General features: G+C 34.2%; 1 protein-coding gene across 1 annotated transcript in view; it reads left to right on the forward strand.

The window, feature by feature from the left end:
• LOC115920419 (scavenger receptor cysteine-rich type 1 protein M160-like) overlaps positions 1-21,017 on the forward strand; it is a 39,812-nt gene extending 18,795 nt beyond the window's left edge. The window contains exon 5 of the mRNA XM_030976182.1: positions 20,742-21,017. Within this exon, the coding sequence (XP_030832042.1) occupies positions 20,742-21,017 (276 nt within the window). The remainder of the gene's footprint in view (positions 1-20,741) is intronic.
• Positions 21,018-22,052: the final 1,035 nt, after the last annotated feature.

Genomic DNA, 22,052 nt, shown 5'->3' on the forward strand with positions numbered 1-22,052 from the left:
TTGGTAACTATACAAGAGTAAGGTAATAAAAACATTATACGATCGAATGCGTTTGTAAGTTTTTAAACTTTTTGAAGTGCTAATGAAATAAATTGGAAATATGACCTAATTCATTGCTATTAACTTTTGTTAGTTTCATTTGCTTTTTGATGAAATATCTTAATATTATTGTCAATGCATTACAAAAAAGTTTATTGGACTTAAAAAGTAAAATCTATTAGACTTAAATTATAAGTATTTTTAGGGACTTAAAATTCTCATGATAGTCTTGTTTTAAATCTAAAAGTTTTGTCCCGGGTTCAAAACTCTCTCAGACCTCAAAATAAGTCTTAGAAATTAGGAGAGATATGTTTAAAGTTTATATCAAATTAACCATAGTTCTTTTGATAGTTTTAAACCTGATTCCATGCTTGAAAAGTGAAATAGCAACGTTTGAAAACAAACAAGTAATGTACTTAAAGATGACAGCTTTCGACAATTCCTTTATTCTGACCCGAATGTCTTCGTGGAAGATCTTTCTATAGTTAATCGGATTAGCAATCAAGACATTAAATGTTGTGTTTAGCATTGTACGAATGCTAAATGTTAGATTGTTTGTTCCATTGACACCAATATATGCTCATATTATATTTGAACAAATAAATGCGTAATTATGGAAATAGTATCATTTAAAAAATCACATTAATACTTTGCAATTTTGCAGGACGCAAAGCATGCATGTTATTATTCTGTTTAGCAATAAAATGCTCCTTTTGTCATGTTCAGGTATGTTAATCATTAGTAGCTTGAATAAAAAGTGTTGGTTAAATGTGGCATACACGGAAATATACAAATACAGTCTATCCGCTTCTCTCTGTCTGTCTGTCTCTCTTTGTCTATCTTTTTCTTTCTGTTTATCTCTTTCTTTCGATTTCACTAAATGCACAACGAAATCAATCCTAAGTACGATGCCTACATGCATTGCGTTGGTTGAGCTTTATTGTGTATCTTACATTTGATATTCAAACAGTATGGTTTGTAGTAGTCTCATCACTATACATATATTGATCATCTTTATACAGTCAAACTGTACTTCATTCTACTTCGGATTCAAATTAATTACAATAAAGATGTGACACAAAATCCGGAGTCCTCCGTGTGTTTATGAACATTACCGCTTAACCACACATTAGGAAAGGTGTAACAGAAGAAATAACATTTTACAATCGTAACATAAGCTCACCAAAGATAAAAGAAACATGCATATTATAATAACTAGCTACTGCATTTTTCCTACTTAAAACCAATAATATTATACCATTATACGATATTATTACCAATTTTCCTTATCAAATCATTGCAAAATCAATATCTTCATTCAAAAAAAGTTTCCTACGACATACATAGTATAATAGCATGATAGCAATATTACAGGGAACAAAATAAATATATATATATATATATTGAGTGTAAAATGACTAATTTTACACTCAATATAAGAAAGATATATGTATATATTATATTAATATCCAGGAACCAAACGTTTGTCTCTTTATTTTATATGAAGAGAGCACAGTGAATATAAAATACTTAGGTGAGTGCTATACAAGTGCAATTAGGCTATGTGTATTTTTTGTAGGTACCAATATGTATTAACAACACAAAAATACCATAGACAATGAAAAGTACATAATACTTAAGTATTTACGTGACATCCTCTTTTTAAAATTCCCTTTTTAAAGGTTGTTGTTGAAATGCAGGGCAGGGTGAAGGTATGTATTGATTTAGTCGTTTCCTCATTATTTATGTACAATACGCTGACATTGTTAAAAGGAAATGCATGTTTTTCATGTCCCCCTTCATCTGCAGTGACAGTGTAATTGATAATTCTTATTTTTGTAATTGTATCATTATCATTTTCTTCTTTAAAGTTATGCAAGTCAAACTGAAAATATCTCGTTCAAAGTTATTCAAACCCAATTTCGACCATACTTTTATTTACTACACACATCTTAAAGCCAGCTTTTGAGTATTTGCAGTTAAGCTGCATGCAGAGAAACATATTTTTAAAACTACAATAAGAATATGACTTCTGATCGGCATACGTTTAAGAGCCCCATATAAAAAATTATAATCTTCATGAAATACTTTTGATAAGTGTATACTATTGGGGACAAAATATGACATACAGTCGAAATGTAATTGGGAGGATAGCACACAAACACATAACCGTAAATATTGATATACATGACTGTATTATCCGCCATGCTAGTAATAATACTTATACATGAATCATAACTAGACAAACATGATTGCATCTCCATAAAAATATTGTTATTATGTAATATTTACATGATGTGGTAAGCCGGTGATATGTTAACGAAATAGCAAAATCTTGGTGACTCTCCTACCCCTCCCCGTGTTCCCCTAATTTAACCAGCACTGGTACGTCAACATAAGACGTACAGGTAGACGTTTTTTATATTTGGTTTTTAAAGGATCGATATTAATCGTATTTTTTTACATAAGAGATAGGAGACTGAAAACTTACGATTCATTGGAGGACTTGGAATGACTTAGATCAATCGCAACCCTGTATAAGACGGGGCCCTGGACATACAGTATATGCACGTGATCATAACATTTCATATGTCTTGTTTGTTGTTGTTGTTATTATTCAGAAATTAAATCTAAAGAAAACTTCTCATGTGTATACCATGGCATTTGATTTGATGATTTCCATCTCAATCTGCAGCCATCTTGGTATATTCACCATACAACTCAGCAATTAAAACAATTTATGCGTGGCCTTAACATGCAGAGAAGATGTGCTTAACAATCCTCCTTCATACCTCTAAAAAAAATCTCATCTTTGATTCATATCAAAGACTTTTCCTTCAATCTGGATGAATTCTCCCTACGGGAAGAAATTATAGTCGATTCATGAAGAGTTTTTCTAACTTACTCTAAATCCATGATAGCCATACAAACTCCTATGATACAAATGAATATAAGCAAATACATTTAGATTTTGAAAGAATATGCTACAAAAACTATGTCCTAATGTTACAATTTATTATCTTACAATTCCTTTTTAATATCTTGATATGTTCCATAAGCTATCATAGCTGCGTGCAACCCATACAGTGATATGATAGGTTCTACAGATCCACCAATCACCTTCCCAATAGAACCATAGTATAGTTCCAGCTCGATCCATGAGCTCACATTAAATAAACCTATCAGCCAGTTACATGCATTTGCAACAAAGGTATACATGAGACCACCGCTCAACAATAGAACAATGTCATGACTCTGTATGAGACCACTTGACACTGTGATTGGATATTTAAGGAGAATTGTTTTAGAACGACCCGATAGGAAGATTTGAAAGTGATAGAGACCTATGAACGGGATGTAAAAAGCCATCCTAAGAACCCATCCAATGTATGTCCTTGTGCTTTTAGAGTTTAGCCAGTCACCATACGATACAGACACATAAAATGTAAAATATATCACATTCAAAATAATGGCCAGAATAAGAATAGTACGTAGATAAGGGAAACGTGGGTGACTTGTGGTAGTATGTTGTAACAAGTACCGCTCATTGTCCGAATCTGTTCTCCACAATTTAAGTTTTATTTTCAAGTAACTATTTCTAAAAGCATTTAAGATTCTTTTGCCGAGTGGTTTTCTGTTGATTGTGTCAAAGTAATCGAACTCAGGAGGACTACTCGCGGTATCCAAGAAACATTGAGGAACCATAGACAACCATATATTCCACAATATACCAACTGCAATTATGGTTATCTCGGTATATACTGTTACCATCATGTCATCTAGATCAATGAGAAATTGTTTCAAAGAATTGTTCTTATCACATGAATCTTTTAAAGGATTGTAAATTGTTGCTATGTCAGCGGTGATGGGATATCCTGTTTTTAGGGCTGCGATAGCAATCGAGAGAGCGAGGTATATGCTAATACTTATTGAAAACTTTGCCTTGACAATTATGACAGCATCGTAGTAGATATTGAAGAAGAACAAAGACATTATAAAAGCGGTTATAATTGATAAATCAAATACAGCTTGAGCTACCTGGGTAACCGTTGTTGATACTGATTGACCAGAGTTTGTAAGACACATAAAGATACCGATGATTTGCAGGGGTATTACAATAAGTACTACACTTCCAAAAATAGTGAAAATTAGTAAAAGAGATTTATGAGGTGGCTTAAAGAAAATTTGCTTCCGAGCCCTTGAAATCGTTGTGTTGTTCTGTTCATGAGAAGTTGGTGCAGTCATGGTTGTATTTTGGTGGCGTTCAGCTGACGTTGCTGGTGAGTTATTCACATGATTCACTGTCACAGACCTTTTCAAGCTTTCGAGATTGGTGGGGAATGACCATCGACGGAAAATAGATCGCTGCTGAAACTGCGCCCTTTTATCGTCTTTTAACACAGAAGATGGGGTATCAGCACTTTCTAGGCCCACGACTTGAGCACAATATCGACACTGCATCGGCCAAAATACTTCCTGGCGTCGATGAAAGTTGGCCCTGTTCTTAATCAACCATCCAACAAAAACAGTGATTAAGATATTAGCTGTGCTTAGAGCCATTCTAATGAATGCATATGTTAGGTCTCCTCCGTGCTTATTGCAGTCATCATTATGACAGGATGATGGCAGAGCCTGTAGTACAGCACAACACAACCCAGCACAAGCGAGGAAACAAAGTAAAACCATACTATTGTAATATGCCTTTGGAATAACACCTGGTTCTATTGTATCCATTGTTTTGTAATTGTAAATAACGGATTTCTAGAGAAGAGAAATGAGTTTAAACTCTATCTAGGTGGCAGAGCGATGCACAGTTCCATGTTGAGCATGTATTAATGAAATGCAAAGTATGAACTCTTCCTCAGATGAAACAGAATATGTATGCACGATTCAAGAGTTTTGTTTCAGTTCCTCAATCAATTCCGCATTACAAAACACAGCTTCGTTTATAATGTCTGATGTCCCAGGTACCGGTTTAGATATTCTTCTTCTCTGTGAGATCGATGAACACTTGGTGCGTTTTCTCAAGCATCTTTGAAGGTGAATTACATCAATTATCCAAATAATAAAACATTTTCCAATATCTTGACTAATTAATTGTTCATAACAATAATTGATCAAAATTATTGCATTTTCTTTGTAACTATACAAAATTAAGGTAATAAAAGCATTATGAGATCGAATGCGATTGAAACGTTTGTAACATTTTTTTTATTAGCGCTAATAAATAAATTGGAAAAGTGACTTTATTTATTGCTTTGAAATTTTCATTGTTTTCTTTTGCTTTTTGAAGAAATATCTCATCAGCATTAAATCAATGTTTCTTATGGACTTAGAAGTTAAATCTATGAGGGACTTGAATTATCAGTTTTTTGGGGAGATTTAAAATTCTTATGACAGTTTTGTGTAGTCTTGTTTTAAATCCCAAAGTTTTGTCCCCGGTTTAAAACTCTCTTGGACTTCAAAACAGTCTAAGAAATTAAGAGAGATATCTTTAAAGTTGATATCGAATTGATCATAGCTCTTTTGTAAATTTCAAACCTGATTCGTTGCTTGAAAAGTGAAAGAGCATCGTTGAAAAACAAACAAGTAATCTGCTTTAATAAACATGACAGCACCCGACGATTTCTTAATTCTAGCCCGAACGGTGTGATTAGAATTGTACGAACGCTACATTTTAAATTGTATGTTCTATTGACATCAAAATATATATTAAACAAATGCATAATTATGAAAATAGTATCATTTTATAATCATATTAATACTTTGCAAGACGCAAAGCATGTTCAGCAATAAAATGTCCATTTTGTCATGTTTATTTATCATATAGTAGCTTGAATGAAATGAAAGGTTAAATCTGGCATACACGGAAATATACAAATACAGTCTCTTTGTCCTTCTCTCTGTCTACCTCTCTCTGCCTACCTCTCTCTGTCTCTCTCTGGCTATCTCTTTCTTTCGATTGACTAATTATCCCCTCGCCGACGAAGCAATAAAATGTCCATTTTGTCATGTTTATTTATCATATAGTAGCTTGAATGAAATGAAAGGTTAAATCTGGCATACACGGAAATATACAAATACAGTCTCTTTGTCCTTCTCTCTGTCTGCCTCTCTCTATCTGCATATCTCTGTCTGTCTCTCTCTTCCTTTCTTTCGATTTCACTAAATGTTAATTCAATCCTAGGTACGATATTTAAATTGAAGTATCCATTGCGTAGGTTGAGCTTTATTGTGTATCTTACAATTAAACAAGTGTGGCTTGCAGTTGTCTCATCACTATACATAGGCTATATTGATCATCTTTATTCAGTCATACTTTGTTTTCAAGATGAACATGAAAATCAAATTGAATTACAATATAGATGTGACACAAAACCCGAAATAAATAACATTTTACGAATGTAACATAAGCTAAACAAAGACGAAAAAAACATGAATGTTTTAGTGATTAACTACTGCATTTCTTCTACTTATAACCGATAATATCATACCATTATGCGATATTGCTACCAATCTTCCTTATCAAATCATTATAAAAGCAATATCATAATTCCAAATAAGTTTCCTATTACATACATATATAATAGCATAATAGTAATATTACAGGGAACACAATATATATATATATTGAGTGTAAAATTCGAAAAAAAGATATATGTATATATTGCTAAGTATATTAATATCCAGGAACCAAACGTTTGTCTGTAGTATATATATAAATAGAACGCAGGGAATGCATAATACTTAGGTGAGTGAAATTCATACATTCCATTATATTCAACGAATTTACTATACAAGTGCAATATAATGCGTTTTTTTCCCTCGTGACCATATTTTTCCTCAGCGCTGCGCGCTTTGGGAAAATATAACCACTTGGGAAATATAACTCCCTTCAGCAGTCCAAATAATGTTATATAACACCCCCTGCCAGTCAATAACTGTATACTATTCAACGAATTTACTATACAAGTGCAATATAATGCGTATTTTTTTTTGTACCAATATGTATTAACAAAAAAATACGTTTGACACACTGTACAGTACATATTACTTTGATATTTACATTACTTCCTTGTGTGGGTGTAACGAAAGAAATAACATTTTACGAATGTAACATAAGCTCAACAAAGACAAAAGAAACATGAATGTTTTAGTGATTAACTACTGCATTTGTCCTACTTATAACCGATAATAACATACCATTATGCGATATTGCTACCAATCTTCCATATCAAATCATTACAAAAGCAATATCATAATTCCAAATAAGTTTCCTATTACATACATATATAATAGCATAATAATATTATTAGAGGGAACACAATATATATATTGAGTGTAAAATTCGAAAAAAGATATATGTATATATTGCTAAGTATATTAATATCCAGGAACCAAACGTTTGTCTGTAGTATATATAAATAGAACACAGGGAATGCATAATACTTAGGTGAGTGAAATTTATACATTCCATTTAATATTAGATAGCTTAGACAGATACCGAAATGTGATTGGTCCAGAGCTCGTCACGTGATATCAATTGTGAGGATCCAAATTGTTATATTTTCCTGGCCGGTCACTTTTAAGTGTTATACTAAGCAGCTGGTGAAATGAATATATTTTTTAATCAAAGCATGTCGCCCTTTTGAGGACTGTATGTCACTAATAACACACATTACACCATTACCGAGGGGGATTTTTTTTCCATGAATTTTTTTTTTCTCTCCTAAAAATGTTTTTTTTAGGGGTAAGAATTCTTTTTTTCGAATTTTCTCCTCCAAAAATTCATTAAGAAAACCTCTCGTTAAAACTATACCCCGCCACTATAAAATATGAACCAATGTAAATCAGGTGGAGTATCACGACCCCACTTTCGTTTCTCTTGTTAAAACTTTGACAGAGCCTTGCAGCTCTGCGTGAGAGATGGCAGCTGTACTTATTTTACGTAATACTGTAAACAAACTCTTACTGGGGCTCTGCCTGAAAGGAAATGATAAGTAGGAAATATATATTTTACTTGTTTTAAGATATTTTATGTCCACAAGTCACTTATAATTTAGATGAAGACCATGATGAAAGTTCGAACAATTGCAAAGCAAGATGACCCAGAATTGGCGATATAACAACAATTTTAATAGTGAAAATTAGCACTCCTTCTCCATTCCTCTTTCCTTCTATCATGCTTATATCTCTCTCTTCCTCTCTGTCAACCTGCCAAGGTCTCGGCAGTTGTTATTACATCGCATAGCACTAGTGTTTACTTTAGGCTTAGCTCTAGCTATAGGAGTAGTGAAAGTCAAATGGGGGTTTTATTTTTAAACGACGAGTTTTCGTCATAGGCAAGATTTTTTTTTTTCACTCTTGAAATTATTTTTCCATTTTTTTTTTTAAAGGTTTCTTTTCTTGAATTTTTTGTTTACACTTCTTTTTCTAAAATTTTGATTGTCCCCGAAACAAAAAATGAAAACAATTTTGGGCAAAAAAAGATGTGGACCCTCCCCCCCCCCCAACAAAAAAAAATCAAACCAAGGCTATCTAATATAACGGTTATTGACTGGCAGGGGTATATAACACTCTTTGGACCTGAAGGGAGTTATATTTTCCCTCGTGACCATATTTTTCCTCAGCGCTGCGCGCTTTGGGAAAATATAACCACTTGGGAAATATAACTCCCTTCAGCAGTCCAAATAATGTTATATTACACCCCCTGCCAGTCAATAACTGTATACTATTCAACGAATTTACCATACAAGTGCAATATAATGCGTATTTTTTTTGGTACTAATATGTATTAACAAAAAAATACGTTAGACAATGTACAGTACATATTACTTTGATATTTACATTACTTCCTTGTGTGGGTGTAACGAAAGAAATAACATTTTACGAATGTAACATAAGCTCAACAAAGACAAAAGAAACATGAATGTTTTAGTGATTAACTACTGCATTTGTCCTACTTATAACCGATAATAACATACCATTATGCGATATTGCTACCAATCTTCCATATCAAATCATTACAAAAGCAATGTAATTCCAAATAAGTTTCCTATTACATACATATATAATAGCATAATAATAATATTAGAGGGAACACAATATATATATATATTGAGTGTAAAATTCGAAAAAAGATATATGTATATATTGCTAAGTATATTAATATCCAGGAACCAAACGTTTGTCTGTAGTATATATAAACATAACACAGGGAATGCATAATACTTAGGTAAGTGAAATTCATACATTCCATTATATTCAACGAATTTACTATACAAGTGCAATATAATGCGTTTTTTTTGTTGGTACCAATATGTATTAACAAACTAATAAAAAAATACCTAGATAATGTACAGTACATAATACTTTGATATTTACATTACTTCCTTGTTTTAAATTCCCTTTTTTACTGGCTGTTGTTGAAATTCAGGGCAGGCTGAGGATACAAGACTGATTCAGTCGTTTTAACAGTAGGAATATGTATGTACAACATGCTGTCATTTTCAAAAGGTAGTGCATGTATATCATGTCCCTCTTCATCTGCATGTGTAATTTATAATTTCCATTTTTGTTCATTTCATTAATATTTTTTCTCTTTAAAGTTATACGAGACAATAATGCAATAATTACATGTTGTGGTAAGCCGGTCAAATGTTATTGAAAAAACAAAATCTTGGTGACGCTCCCCCCCCCCCCCCTCTCTCTCTCTGCGTTCTCCGAATTTAACTAGCACTGGTACGTCAATACAAGACGTTATAGGTAGACGTAATACAGTGACCAGGACCCCGTCTTATAAAGAATCGATATAAATAGCAAATTATTTGCGCTTGATATCAGTCGCAACTTTGTACATAAGAGATAGAAGACTGCAAACTTACGATTGATTGGAGGACTTGCGATTAGTCGATTCATTAAATTTCATATCCTTTTTTTCAGTCCCTTTTTTTTAGTCCCTCACTTAGTATCATTCAAACACATCGCTTTAATTTCAACTTCTCTCTTAAATGATCATGCTTTTATCACTAATTATTGCAAGTTACAAATATGGGTTTAAGAATGTAGCCAACGAGAAGCATCGAAATGGATCACGTGTGCATGCGGACATTTTTACCATATGCACGGGGATTGCATTTCGGGAATAACAACCGTGAAAAAAACGTGCAACGACCCATGACGTTATGGCGACGCGGCGCTGTTGGGGGTATTCGCAATGGCAAAAAATGCACCATTATGATTGTTAATATCCTCCTCAAGCGCCACATCGCCATAACGCACTCACACCTGTGTATTATTTGTTTAATATCATGCATGTACAATTGAAACCAGTAAATAATATGAACTTGTAAGGATATATTACCATTCGGGTGTATTTTATCTTGCTGTCTAAATAAGATCATTTCTTCTCACTAAACACACGCCCCTCTCCCCCGAATCTTCTTTGTTCAGCATATTCATATCTTATTCCAAATGTTATTCATCGCGGCATATATCGCATGAGTTGTAATGATTGACTTACATTCCTTTCCAACTTTTGCCTATAATTAGGACAACCTTATTCTAGTATCGAGTTTCAATATTGTTACGAACCTGAATATTGTGAATATACATGGCACTATGGACTGACTAATCTCAAAATCAATTCAATGCAACAATCACCTTACAACGTTATTACCTTCATATCCATTTAACTTTCATATTATTCGTCTAATGTTATAATGCATGTCTACATCCAACTTAATACATATATTTCACTTTTAATCAACAAGTTGCCTAAGGTCTATCAATACTTTTAAAAGGACAAATTTATTTTGAATAGTAATTTTAAATGCTAAGCTATAACGACATCTAAAATCCTGGTTAGTATAGCGATATACATGTAAGCTAACATGGTAAAGTGCTATCAGTGTGATTTAATTATAAATTCCAAATAAGTTGATATAGAATTAAAGATAAAGTTGAGTTCTGGTCATGCGATTGTATTGTGAAAGAAACGGTGTGGAATCGAATGGATTTTTTAATTTTTAAATCATAAAGCATATAATTTTGTGCACTGCAATATTCTGAAATAACCAAAATGATAAGAATTCGGCCAGGTCTTTCTAAAAGTAATAAACACTGTACACGGAAATATGTAGGCCTTCATGGGACTACACAAACATGTGGTATACAAATATGGTCCTCATTTTTAAGCTGTTACATATCATATTTAGAATATGAAGGCATTTGAAGAGCCATGCTTTGCAGGGAAGGATGTTCTTTCCCGCTTGCATAATTACAATGAAAACGCTCATAACTTTATTTTTCACCTCTGAGAGGTGGCTCTCCTCAGAACTCAGCCTTTCTCTTGCTATGCTATGAATGCTATGCATATGTCATGATCAAAATCCTACAAAATAATGTTTCGCAGACGTAGCTAATAGATTATTTAAGATTACAAAGTTAGTATAAGGCTCCTCGATCATCCAAATGAATTTAGAAAATGCTGCCTTTGTCAAATTTATGATAAAAGTCAAGTACCTGCAGGAACTGATTTAAGGTAGACTAAGTTCACTGTTCGTACGAAAGCCCCTTCTATTTTCATTGATATCTTTGTAAGTTTCGTAGGCCAGTAGAGCTGTATGTAGGTAATACAGATATACTATGGGCTGCATGAATCGCCCTATCATTGTCCCCACCACAGGTCCGTAGTATAGTGTCAATTCCTTCCAATCAATAACAAAAACTACGGATGACAGCCAGTATGTTGCGTTCAAATATATCATATACATCAAGCATATCCGTACGAATTTCAACTCTGCTTTGCTGATTATTTTCTTACGTTGGATGATAAGCAGAAATGAAGTCGTAGAACTGACTACGTATATCTGTGAAAGATAGTAGATAATACCAAAGCATGCGAGAGATAGTACGTCTGTGGGTAGAGGATCATGGCCTAAGAGGATTCCAGCAGTGGCAACCAATCGAAACACATTGGTCATAAACATTCCACTGCAACCAATCATGAGTATGACATCATGGCTTCCTACTAGTACTAGCCCATGCTGGAACGAGATGTAATCCTTTAACCGAAAGGTTTCCAAATTACCGCTTCGAAATAGTTGATAGCGGTAAAGAGCGATGAATGGTAGGAAACCTATCGTTCTAAAGCACCATATTATGTATTTCGTCGTTATTTTGGACAAGTTAAAAATATTTCGGGATACTACAAACTTATGGTATGAAACTAAGATTGCGACTGTAATGAGCGATAAAAGAACAATATGACAGACGCCAAAGTATCTCCTCCTTGTAATTAGTTTCTTAAAGCTCTGTAACAGAGTCCTGATGTATGCGCTGATGGATATTCTGCATGGTCGCTGAAAATGTTCAAAGTCTGCTTCATCGCTGCTGGTAACTTTTAGGCATGCTTGTGGAAGTATGGATACCCATATTTTCCACAGGATGCCTACTCCAATCAGACCAATGTCTGTGTACAGGGGTGTTACCAGTAATGCATTGTTAAACATAAATTCGATAAATGTTTTAGGCAGTTCACATAAAAATAAAAGAAGATCGTGAGAAGGTTCTACAACAACACCTAGAGGATATATTGCGTTGAGAGCCAACATGCCTAGACCTGAGGCTAAGTATGCACCAATAAATGTAGGGAAGATACCAGTTTGAAGGAACACTGCATCGTAGAATATGTTGAAGAAGGCCAGATTGCAAGCTAAACCAATGGACACCAGGAGATCAAACACTCCCTTGCAAACCAAATTAAAATTGAGTTTCATTGGTGCTTCTGAAGCATGAATTTTTGTAAGGCAGATGATGTCAAAAATTATTTTTAAAGGAACAGGTAGTAGTGCGATAGTTCCAAACACGTTATATAGTACCAGAAGTGATTTATGAGGTCTTTTGTATGCGAAGGACTTCAGCAAACTTGTATTCTCCACCTGGATATCTGATGTTGGGGAACGAAAGGACTCCATCTGTTCCAGCGCTTCCAAATTTCCACTGACTGATTGGGTATTACTGGAAATATCATCTAAATTTTGTGTAATTTGTTCATCATTAGACACAATTGATTCGAGAGATGTGTTTCCTATGGAACATGTTGAAGGGAGTATTGGTAGTGACCGTCGACGAGTCATATTCCTTTTGGATGTCTCTCTTGGACCATCAGTACTTCGACCACGAGACTGCTGAGATATGAGGCCAACAGCACTAGCACAATGTCGACATCGCATCGGCCAGAAAACTAGTTGACGACGATGAAGTGTCTCGCGATTCTTGATAGTCCACACGACACAAACAATGATATAGAAGTAGAGGCAACTAAGACACAATTGCATGATTGCGTTGGTAAAGTTTCGGCCATCATCATCCCACCCTGTATTAGGGCTAACAGGGAATAACTTCATGATAGCAAAACAGAATCCAATACTTGTCAGTATAGTCACTAGCAGCATGCTGCTGTATTGCACATTGGGAATGATTTGTGCTTTATTTGAAGCTCGCTCCATTTTGAAGCATCTACGAAGAGTGGCTATTGCAATCCCCTGGAAATCAGATTTGTGAGAAAGAAAACTCCACATGAACATGAAATTGCTTTTAACAATGTAAGGGATGTTTATACATCAGGCAATCTCAATATTTACTGGTTGCATATTTGTAATTGAAGGTAAGATGTCTTTCGCTATCACTCCTATTACTGGATAAATGACTTGCACTAATCAGAGATTACTTACAGTATCGACTTGGCCTCTTATTAAGTCTCTTTCTCTCTCTCTCTCTCTCTTGATCTATGTTACTTAATATATATGTTATTTGTAAAATGTTAAAGACTTGATTCCTGTATTTTTTGTCACGAATATAGTTGTATGAATGATGTATGAAATATGGGAATCTGTTCGTAATTTAGTAAATGGGAAAAATGTACTTGCAATATTGTTTAGGAAAAACTTCATGTGATCTTACTTTCAATTTTGTTTACGAGAGAACAGATTAAAACTTATAGAGGTGTCGTGGTCTAGTGGATATGTCGTCAGACCAGGCGCGTACGCAGGGGGGGAAGGGGGGAATTAACCTCCCATTTTTAGTTTTTTTAATGTGTGTATTTTTTTAGCAACCCCCCCCCCCTTTTGTGATTTTTTTTTTTTAAATTTTTAATTACAAAAAAAAAAAAAAAAAAAAAAAATAGTATCATTTTATAAGACCTTTTATACCGACGCCATCGGTCGTGTAATGAATAATGGATGGATTTCAGAAAAGTTAATTATTGGAAGAGGAGTTCGCCAGGGTTGCCCATTATCGGCATTACTTTTTAGCATAGTAGTGGAAATATTAGCATGCAAAATAAGACAAAATAAAAACATTAAAGGGATTAATATATTCAGTGTTGATTTAGGTATTGACAGTTTAAAAATTTCCCAATATGCAGATGACACAACATTATTTGTGGAATCTGTTAATGATATACAATATATTATGAATATAATTAACGACTTTGGAGACTATGCAGGTCCGAAATTAAATTGGAATAAGACAGAAGTTATGAAACTGAATAGTGTAGATAATTTTGTTCATGATAATGCCATTATATATACTGATCAACCTGTAAAATATCTAGGAGTATATGTAGGCGAAAACAAGAAATTGTTACAAGATTTAAACTGGAACGTAAAAATAGATAAAATTCTAAATGTATTAAATATGTGGAAAATGAGAGATCTTACTTTTTATGGCAGAATAATTGTTTTGAAAATGTTAGCGGCGTCACAAATTGTTTATACCGCAACTGTTGTACCAGTACCAAAATATGTTTCACAGTAATATTGAACAGACTATTATTTCGTTTCTTATGGAACGCCAAAAAATATAAATTAAACGTAATGTAATTTTAAGTGATATTGAAAATGGTGGATTGAATATGATTGATATTGCTAGTAAAATATCTTCACTTCGTTTGGCATGAATATCTATGTGTTTTATAATGATAATGGCTCTTATTGGAAAAATATGTTTAAATACTGGTCCGACAAAGTAGGGGGTTTGCCACTATGTTTACATTTCAATTGTAACATAAAGGATATGGATTTATCATGCTCTAAACATAATTTGCCAGAATTCTAGGTAGATCTTTTTTGTACTTGGTCAGAACTAAAATTCATTGATATGTTTAAAGTAAGAAATATTCCAAATGAAATTATTTGGAAAAATAGTAACATTACCTTTCAGAACAAAATACTGTTTTATCGAGAATGGCAAGAGGCCGGTTTTTATTGAAAATTCATAATTTGATTACAAATGGTATTTGGAATGATTCTACAATACTAAATACAAAAGTGAATGCACAACAGCTCTTATTTGATTTTAAATATACAAAATTAAAGAAAGCATTTCCACAGTGTTGGTTGGATAGATTAAGCTATGAATTTGATCAAGTATGTGATATTTCGAATATGATAGAAATAGAAACAGGGGATAAAATGAATGTTTTTGTTATAAAAGTGAAAGATTACTATCGTTTGTTATTACGTAATAAGTCAAAAGAACCAAATATCATTTACTTTTGGAATTTCTTTTTAGATTTGGATAATGACTTTGTTTGGAAGGATGCATTTTTATTTAAATTAAAGCAAATTCGTAATAATAGAGTTAAACAATTTAATTTCAAGATGATTCATAGGTTTATTGCCTCAAAAGAAAATTTATATAAATGGCAAATTGTTAATAATAATTTATGCAACTCTTGTGGACAAGTTGACTCAACTTTTCATTTTATGCTATATTGCAAGGATGTGACTATGTTTTGGAAAATGATATGTAATTTTATATTTAATCTATTCCAAATAGAAATACAAATAGACCAGAAGATAATAGTTGTAGGAAAAGATATTGGAAACAAGAAATATTCACTTCTGAATATTATTTTAAATTATGCGCAATATGCTATTTATAAATGTTACGTTAAAAAGATTGTTAATGGTTCTGTTTTCTACCCACATACTTTGTTTTTTTAATTCAAGTCGTTGCTAAGATTATTTTTAAGATATGAATGTGTTAGCAAAGAAAATAATACTAAGCTGGAAGAATTGTTGAATGTACTTTAATCTTTAACCTATGTTATGTTTCACTCAATTATTGAGTTATTAATGTACAAATGTATTATTATTATGGAAATAAAAACCTCGCTTGAGGATAACAGAAAAATAATCATTTTATAATCACATTAATACTTTGCGATTTTGCAAGACGCAAAGCATCCGTGTTATTGTCCTGTTCAGCAATAAAATGTCCATTTTGTCATGTTTATTTATCATATAGTAGCTTGAATGTAATGAAAGGTTAAATCTGGCATACACGGAAATATACAAATACAGTCTCTTTGTCCTTCTCTCTGTCTACCTCTCTCTGTCTGCCTCTCTCTGTCTATCTCTCTCTCTGGCTATCTCTTTCTTTCGATTTCACTAAATGCAATACGAAATCAATCCTAAGTACGCTATATAAATTGAAGTATCCATTGCGTAGGTTGAGCTTTATTGTGTATCTTACATTTGATATTAAACAAGTGTGGCTTGCAGTTGTCTCATCACTATACATATATTGATCATCTTTATTCAGTCATACTTTGTTTTCAAGATGTACATGAAAACCAAATTAAATTACAATAAAGATGTGACACAAAACCCCAGGTCCTTTGCGTGGTTATGAACATTACTGCTTGTGTGGGTGTAACGAAAGAAATAACATTTTACGAATATAACATAAGCTCAACAAAGACAAAAGAAACATGAATGTTTTAGTGATTAACTACGGCATTTCTCCTACTTATAACCGATAATAACATACCATTATGCGATATTGCTACCAATCTTCCTCATCAAATTCTTACAAAACCAATATCATCATTCTAAATAAGTTTCCTATTACATACATATATAATAGCATAATAATAATATTAGAGGGAACACAATATATATATATTGAGTGTAAAATTCGAAAAAAGATATATGTATTCCTGTATATTGCTAAGTAAATATCCAGGAACCAACCGTTTGTGTGTGGTATATAAATAGAACACAGGGAATACATAATACTTAGGTGAGTGAAATTCATACTTTCCATTATATTCAACGAATTTACTATACAAGTGCAATATAATGCGTATATTTGTTTGGTACCAATAATGTATTAACAAAAAAAAATACCTAGACAATGTACAGTTCATAATACTTTCATATTTACATGACTTCCTTGTTTTAAATTCCTTTGTTTAAATGCAGGGCAGGCTGAGGATACAAGACTGATTTAGTCGTTTTAACAGTAGGAATATGTATGTACAACACGCTGTCATTTTCAAAAGGTAGTGCATGCATATTATGTCCCCCTTCATCTACGTGTTTAATTGATAATTTCCATTTTTCTCATTTCATTAATATTTTTTTCTTTAAAGTTATACGAGACAATAATGCAATAATTACATGTTGTGGTAAGCCGGTCAAATGTTAATGAAATAACAAAATCTTGGTTACTCTCCTACCCCTCCCTGCGTTATATAAGACGTTATAGGTAGACGAAATACAGTGACCAGGACCCCGTCCTATAAAGAATCGATTTAAATAGCAATTATTTGCGCTTGATATCAGTCGCAACTTTGTACATATTAAGAGATAGAAGACGGCAAACTGACGATTGATTGGAGGACTTAAATTTCATTAAATTTCATATCCTTTTTTTAAGTCCCTTATTTTTTAGTTCCTCATTTAGTGTCATTCAAAGACATCGCTTTAATTTCAAATTCAAATTCCGCATCGCCATAACGCACTCACACCTGTGTATTTTTTTTTATAATATCATGTCATGTACAACTTAAAGTAGTAAATAATATGAGCTTGTTAGGATATAATACCATTCGGGTGTTTTATACGTATCTTGCTGTTTAAATAAGATCATTTCTTCTCACTAAACACACGCCCCTCTTCCCCGAATCTTCTTTGCTTAGCATATTCATATCTTATTCCAAATGTTAATCATCGCGGCATATTGTATGTGTTGTAATGATACATTCCTTTTCAACTTTTGCCTATAATTAGGACAACCTTATTCTAGTATCGAGTTTCAATGTTGTTACAAACCTGAATATTGTGAATAAACATGGCACTATGGACTGACTAATCTTAAAATCAATTCAATGCACCAATCACCTTTCAAAGTTATTACCTTTATATCCATTTCACTTTAATAATAATAATAATAATGTTCAATTCTTATATAGCGCATATTACAAAATTGTCTCTATGCGCTTAGATACGAGAGAGAGAGAGAGAGAGAAGAGAGAAAAGACATGAAGAATATTGAGCTTTCACCGTTTAGCAATTACAATTATCAAATCAATTACAAAATTCACATGTTTACTATATTAATTTAAATTTAAGACTGGCATGATCGAAACAGATATGTTTTTGAGTCGGATTTAAACTGATGCAGTGAAGGACAACGTTTTAGAGACTCTGGAAGATTGTTCCATAGTTCTGGTATGGCATACTGGAAAACACGGTGCCCATATGTTTTTGGGGGATGTGACTAAAGGTGTGAATGTATGTTTTGAAGATGAACGGAGATTGCGAGTTGGTAGATGACGTGAAATAATATTTTGCAAATACATGGGAGTATCATTGTGTTTACATTTATATGCAATTGTTAAGAGTTTAAAGGAGTTTCAATTGTTCGTCTATTGTTGTAGTGCATGTCTAAACCTAACTTAATACATATATTTCATTTTAAATCAACAAGTTCCCTAAGATGCTGCTTGTAAGTGATGCTTGCAGGGTGATGTAGATATACAGTAGGCTTGCGGGTGCACCATGTGAGAGAGAGGAAGGTTTGAGGAGTCACTCCTGACGACGGATAGTCAACCTGTTCGAAACGTCGAGCCACTCCCGCCACCCATCCTCTCCAAGCGCTATAGTTCTCCTTAGAACTATAAGCTAAGAAAGATAACCAACAGTCTTTTTCAAGACTACACCAACAGTCCTTTTCAGGACTACACACCCTCAAGACAGATTACTGAGAGTCCTTTTCAGGACTCCTCAATCCTCCCTCTCTCTCACATGGTGCACCCGCAAGCCTACTGTATACGTTCCCTTAGGTCTATCATATCAATACTATCAAAAGGAAAAAATTATTTTGAATAGTAATTTTAAATAATAAGGCTATAACGACATTCAAAATCCTGGAGAGTTATAGCGATTTACGTGTATTAAATTAAAATGGTAAAATGCTATCAATGTGATTTAAGTATAAATTCAAATAAGTTGATATAAACTTGAAGTTTAAGTTGATTTCTGATCATACGATTACATTGTGAATGAAACGGTTAGGAATCGATCGGAAAAAGTTGATCAAGTAGCATATATAGTATTAGTGAGTACTGCAAGGTTCTGGAATCACCAAAATGATAAGAATTTGGCCTGGTCTTTCTAAAAGTATTTGGGGGACGTGCCCCAACTTTTTTCAGGATAGCTCCAGGAATATGTCTAGAATAACATACTAAAAGTCCTCGTATATCCTCCTTGAGCGTTTTCCGTAATCCAAGATGGCGTCCAAAATGGCCGCCATTTCCTGATTTTCTTAAAACTTTGCAACTAGATAACCCAAATACAAAATTTAAATGTCTAAATATATGTTTTTTAGCATTAGGAACTCAATAAAACACTTGTTGATCAATTTTGAAACACACAAGTAGCTATAAACCACTTTAGCCCTTCCCGAAATCCAAAATGGCGCCCAAAATTGCTGCCATTTCCTGAATTTCTTATAACTGTGCAACTAGATAACCGAAATACCAAATTTAAATGTCTAAATATACGTTTTTCAGCATAAGCAACTCAACCAAATACTTATCAATAAATTTTGAAACACACAACTGGCAGTAAAACTACTTGAGCCCTTTCCGAAATCCAAAATGGCATTCAAAATGGTCATTATTTCGAATTTATCTCACTGTATTAAAGTAGGTGCGTTATGAATACAATCAAATGTCTATACTAGAAAAGCACTATTGTAATACATATCAGTACAAATAAACCTTTCATTAAATAATTAAATATTTCTTATAAATAACGTATACACACCCACCCACACATGCACACATATGGCTGCTTCCATCAGACTGACAGTGTGCAAACCGTGAAGAGTACTCAATGTTAGATGGAACTGAAAATGGAGACACATTAGTACCAATAACTGTCGCAAGGGCAAAAGTCACAAGGTTTCAAACAGGAAATGCACCTCAATAGCACATGCCATGTCATCTCTGCTAGTAGACCATTTCTGTCGCCAATATTGTTGGAATGGCTTCGTATAAACACCGGAAGTGTGGCTCACGTGAACAGATAGACATCTTGAGGTGAGCAACGTGAGCTTTGTCCTTCATGGATTGGTTTCATGAAAGTGGCCATGCAGAGTGACCAGTGCGAGAATTGAAACTCTGCCCACCATAGATTTAGACCCCTCCAATCCGAGTACCATCTACACGGCACTATACTTTGCACAGTCACAATGTGAAAAACATATAACTTAAGAATATGTGCAGTAACATTTAACCAGCCCTCGTACATCAAGGCAGCAGAGATTGTAGCTTCTTCTCAAGACCTAGGAAAAGTAATCGTCCGTTTTGGTGGATTTCACCTCCTCATGTCATATCTCGGCAGCATATAGTCCACGTCATGGGCAGAAGTATGCTTGTAGAGCTATGGGAGACAGTGTACGCCAAAGAGTCTGTCATACATATGCAATCTGGTCATGCATTTCCCCCTTCCCTTCGTGCTCACATTCTTACTGCAGCTGCCCTCATTGGCGTGTTGATGGGTAAACCTGGCGTCTTAGACAGCATAGATAAGGACCACTTAGCAAATCTGTACGGTGCACTCCTCAACCAGGACAAGAAGGTGACTGCTGTACCTGAGAAGAGTGTGTCAAACGGTTAAAGTCAGATAATTTCACAACTCATTGAACGGGCAGCAGGACACAGTAGGACAGGGAAACTTTGGTTGCAGTAAATCCGACATTTATGTGTCTCTTCTGCAATGTTTCATTCCAGCTGAAAGGACAGGGGACTGGAAGCTCCATCTCAGCTGTGTGCGGGAAATGATACAACATTTCCATGCTGCAGGACATCTTCCCTAGTTCAATTATGCCAGGTTGTTTTTACAACAGATGGAAGCTCTAGAGCAAACCATGCCAGGAAATGAATATACACAATTCGCAGAAATGGGATACTTCACCATCCGCCGTGTGGATTCATTCTGGGGTGGAAACTTCTCTGATCAGACCATTGAAAAGTTACTGATGCGGCAGTTGAAAACATCTAGAGAAATGACTCGTGGACGTGGAATCACAGACAGTACATTGGCTATTAAAGTGGGTTCGTGCACTTCCTCACTGTGTCCCTACCTGTTATGAACTGGAACAGTTCACCGGAGTACACACTGGTACACCAGAGCAGCATAAAGACATACAGCAAAGTACCAGGTCAAGAGACAATAAAGAAAGATGTATCTTTGTTGGATGGCTGCAGGCACATCACCATTTGCTTGATACGAAACTAATTGCCTGGTCTCCTTGTCAACTGGCATCGTCGCTGGCTTATCTGTTAATTGTGATTAACCTGTACAAATTGGCCTAGTAGCGGCATCCAAAACGAATGCATGGTAGGAAGTTTACAGAATTCAAGCTACGTACATCGTAAGGACAAGGTGAAGACCATTGGTGCCAAGAGTAAGAGAGTGAAAATCCGGGGACAAAGCACATAAGTCAACCCAACACTACTGTTCAACTGAATAACATGTGTCCTGAATAACAACACTGAGATGGAATCGGTCTTTGCTTATGAACATATTCCCACGCACTTTCCCTTTCAAAGGTGGGGTGATCGATACGGAAGCCAACAAAGAGTTCTCTGGGTCTCCTGCTGAATTCGTTCCCCAAGCAATCCAACGCGCGAGAAATGGTCTCTTTGTTTA

This window comes from Strongylocentrotus purpuratus, unplaced genomic scaffold (assembly GCF_000002235.5).
Source record: "Strongylocentrotus purpuratus isolate Spur 01 unplaced genomic scaffold, Spur_5.0 spur5_scaffold_8, whole genome shotgun sequence".
NCBI classification, from domain to species: Eukaryota; Metazoa; Echinodermata; class Echinoidea; order Camarodonta; family Strongylocentrotidae; genus Strongylocentrotus; species Strongylocentrotus purpuratus.